This window comes from Monodelphis domestica, chromosome 2 (assembly GCF_027887165.1).
Source record: "Monodelphis domestica isolate mMonDom1 chromosome 2, mMonDom1.pri, whole genome shotgun sequence".
Lineage (NCBI taxonomy): Eukaryota > Metazoa > Chordata > Mammalia > Didelphimorphia > Didelphidae > Monodelphis > Monodelphis domestica.
Window position 1 is genome coordinate 531,138,234 of NC_077228.1, and position 2,924 is coordinate 531,141,157.

General features: G+C 67.4%; 1 protein-coding gene across 1 annotated transcript in view; it reads right to left on the reverse strand.

Annotated features, from left to right (window-relative positions):
• Positions 1 to 634: 634 nt before the first annotated feature.
• Positions 635 to 2,924, reverse strand: part of LOC130456968 (basic salivary proline-rich protein 1-like) — a 2,901-nt gene continuing 611 nt past the window's right edge. The window contains exons 2-4 of the mRNA XM_056814781.1: positions 1,868 to 2,135; positions 1,307 to 1,632; positions 635 to 741 (exon numbers count right to left, since the gene is read on the reverse strand). Of these exons, the coding sequence (XP_056670759.1) occupies positions 635 to 741; positions 1,307 to 1,632; positions 1,868 to 2,135 (701 nt within the window). The remainder of the gene's footprint in view (positions 742 to 1,306; positions 1,633 to 1,867; positions 2,136 to 2,924) is intronic.

Below are 2,924 nucleotides of genomic sequence, written 5' to 3' on the forward strand. Positions count from 1 at the left end.
GGCCAGTGACCTCTCACTTGCCTCAGTTTCCCCAGTGGATACAGGGACAGGGTTAAAAGGTGACTGGTGGCTCCCTAAATAGGCTTGCTCTCAGGAGAGACCAGATTCAAATCCTGCCTCTGACCCTGACTAGCTTGTGCCTGGAGGCACATCCTTCACTCTCTCCAAGCCTCAGTTTCATCGTCAATGGGTACAAGGGCGCCATGTGCCTTTCCAGGTTTCTAGGGAGGCTCTGATACAAGTCCCGACTCCTCTATAGTCTGAAGGGACGTAGTGCAAGTCTGAAATGCTCAGAGAAGGGAAGAGACGTGCCCCAAATCACTCAGGTAGTGAGAGACAGAATCCGGGGACCAGGTCCTGGATTCAAATTCCATAGCACCAGGATTGTGTTTTATAAAGACTGCTGGATTTGGAGTCACAGGATCTGGGTTCAAATCCTGATTCTGCCATTCACGCACTAAACTCTGACTTGAGGGTCCCTTCTGATGGCTCTCTGGGATTTTTACAATGTTTCTCTTGACGCCCAAGTTTGTGTTCCACTGCTTTGGCTCCGCTCTGGTGTTCTCATCAGGAATGCTTGGGCGGCCTCCTTTCCCCACAGGCTCCTCCCGAACATAGCCAGCACTCTGGGGGCTCAGAGCCCTTCGCCAGGGCCCGTCTTCCCGTCGGCCTTCTCCACAGGGACTCGCCTCTCGGCCGTTCGGGGGCCTCCCCGACCCCGACTCTCCCCTTCCGCGTTCTCTGGGCCCAGAGGGGAGAGATCGGACAGCGGAGAGAACTTGTTCCCCAGACTGGGGCGTCCGGAGGGAGGAGGGCAGAAACGCTACCCCGGCGCAAAGGGGGCAGCTTTTGCCTTTGTCTCGGGGCCGCAGGCTGGGGAAGGCCCTTCGGAGGGGCTGGGACGCAGGCCGGCAATCTCAGAAAGGGGGCCGAGCCCGGGCCCCCCCGCCTCTGGCCCCCCGCTTCTCCCCAGCCCCCCAGAAGGAAGGAGCATGTCTGAGCCGAGCCAAGAAGCATTTAGGAAGTGCCTGTGGCATGCCCAGGCTGGCACTAAGCGGCAGGAAGAGCCCTCCCTGGTCCCGGGTTCGAGCGGGAGTCGTGGGGGGGATGACCCCAAAGGGAGGCGCTGGCTCTGCCCGCGTCCTGCGGCCAGGCTCCGACTGGGCGGCGGCGGAAGGGAAGTGGGCCCCGGGCCGGCGGGGGGACGCCGGCTCCAAGGACTGGCCCGGCCCACAGTGGGCTCAGCTCGGCCCCGGCCGCTTCCTGGGTCCAAGCTCTGGCGCCCTCGCCAGCTTCCGCGGCTGACTCGCCCCAGCAGGTGCCCAGCAGGCGCAGCCTTCCATGTCCGCCTCTTCGGGTCCTGCCTCCCTCCGGCTCCCTGGTGGAGCCTTCTGGGGTGCTGCTGCCCGCCGTGGCGGAACTAGGGCGAGGCGGACGGGGCTCTCCCCGGGCGGCAGTGGGCAACAGCGCCCTCCCCGGGCTGTCCGTCCTCCTCCGTCCTTCCGTGCCCTTCTGAAGCCTGGCAACGAGGGCGGCCCATCTGGGAGAGGCCGAGGGAGGGGGTCGGCGGCCACGCTCTGGCCGCTGGCCTCATGGGCGCGCCGGGCTACCGCCGGGGCCTCAGAGGCAGCCCTGGGCGAGGCACCGCCTCAGCCATAAAGTGGGGCTGGAAGAGCGGCCGGAGGCCGGCAGGGCTCGCCAGGGCCAGGGATGGACGCAGTCACAGCCCCCCGGAAAAGGGTGGGCCCCAGACCAGCACCCCCCGCGGGGTTCCCTCCCCGGCGGGGGCCCCTCACATGGCCTCATTCCATGGGGGGGGGAATGGAGCCAATGGGGGGACGTCGGGGCTGCCCCTTGGGAGGCAGACCCTGAAGTCTCCTCCTTGGCCTTCCCGCCAGGCTGGGGCTCTGGGGGGCTCTGGAGGAATCTAGGGGGGCTCTGGGGGACTCCAGGGGGCTCTGGGGGACTCCAAGGGCTCTGGGAGGTTCCAGGGGGCCCTGGGGAGCTCCAGGGGACTCCAGGGGCTCCAGGGGTCTCTGGGGGACTCCGGGGGACTCCAAGGGCTCTGGGGGGTTCCAGGGGACTACAGGGGGCTCTGGGGCGCTCCAGGAGGCTCTGGCGGACTCCGGGGGGCTCTAGGGGAATCCAGGGGAATCTGGGGGGCTCCAGGGGACTCTGGGGGGAATCCGGGGGGGCTCTAGGGAATCTGGGGGGCTCTGGGGGAATCCAGGGGAATCTGGGGGACTCCAAGGAGCTCTAGGGGAATCCAGGGGAATCTGGGGGGCTCCAGGGGCTCCTGGGGACTCCGAGGGGCTCTGGGGCAGGCAAAGGCTGCAGCAGCGTCCTTCCCTCCCTCCCTCCCTCCCTCCCCTCCTTCCCCAGGTGGCGGCTGGCAGGGCCTCCATCCTGGGCGCCATGTCCAGGCCAGCCACCCGACTCCTGGGAGGAGGCTGGGGGGAGGAGGAGGCAGCTGGGCGGGCGCCCCGCTTAGCCACCTGGGAACAAAGAGGGAGCCGCGGGCCCGAGGAGAGCCAAAGGCAGCGCCTCCCTGATTGGCGGCCCCCTCCCTCCCTCCCTCCCTGTAACCAGAGCCCCTCCGGACCCTCCTCTTCCCCTGCCATCTGGGCTGGGGGAGGGGCTTCCCCCTTTCCCCGCAGACCCCAGCTGCACCCCTGGGTCCCGGGGGGGGGTGGAGAGGCTGCAGAGAGCTTGACCACTGGGGCAGTCCCAGCAACCGCCTCAGACCAGGATATCTGCCTGTCCTGGGGAATTAAAGGGGTTTGGCCTCCGCTGGGGACTTGGGGGGGCCCATGGGGAGTTTGGGGGGGGCCCGTGGGCCACAGCACCCCTAAACCGCCCCTGTGCTGGCGGGGGGGGACCTCGGGGGGGCTCAGCTCCGCCTGGGCCGCCCACCAGAGCCGGCC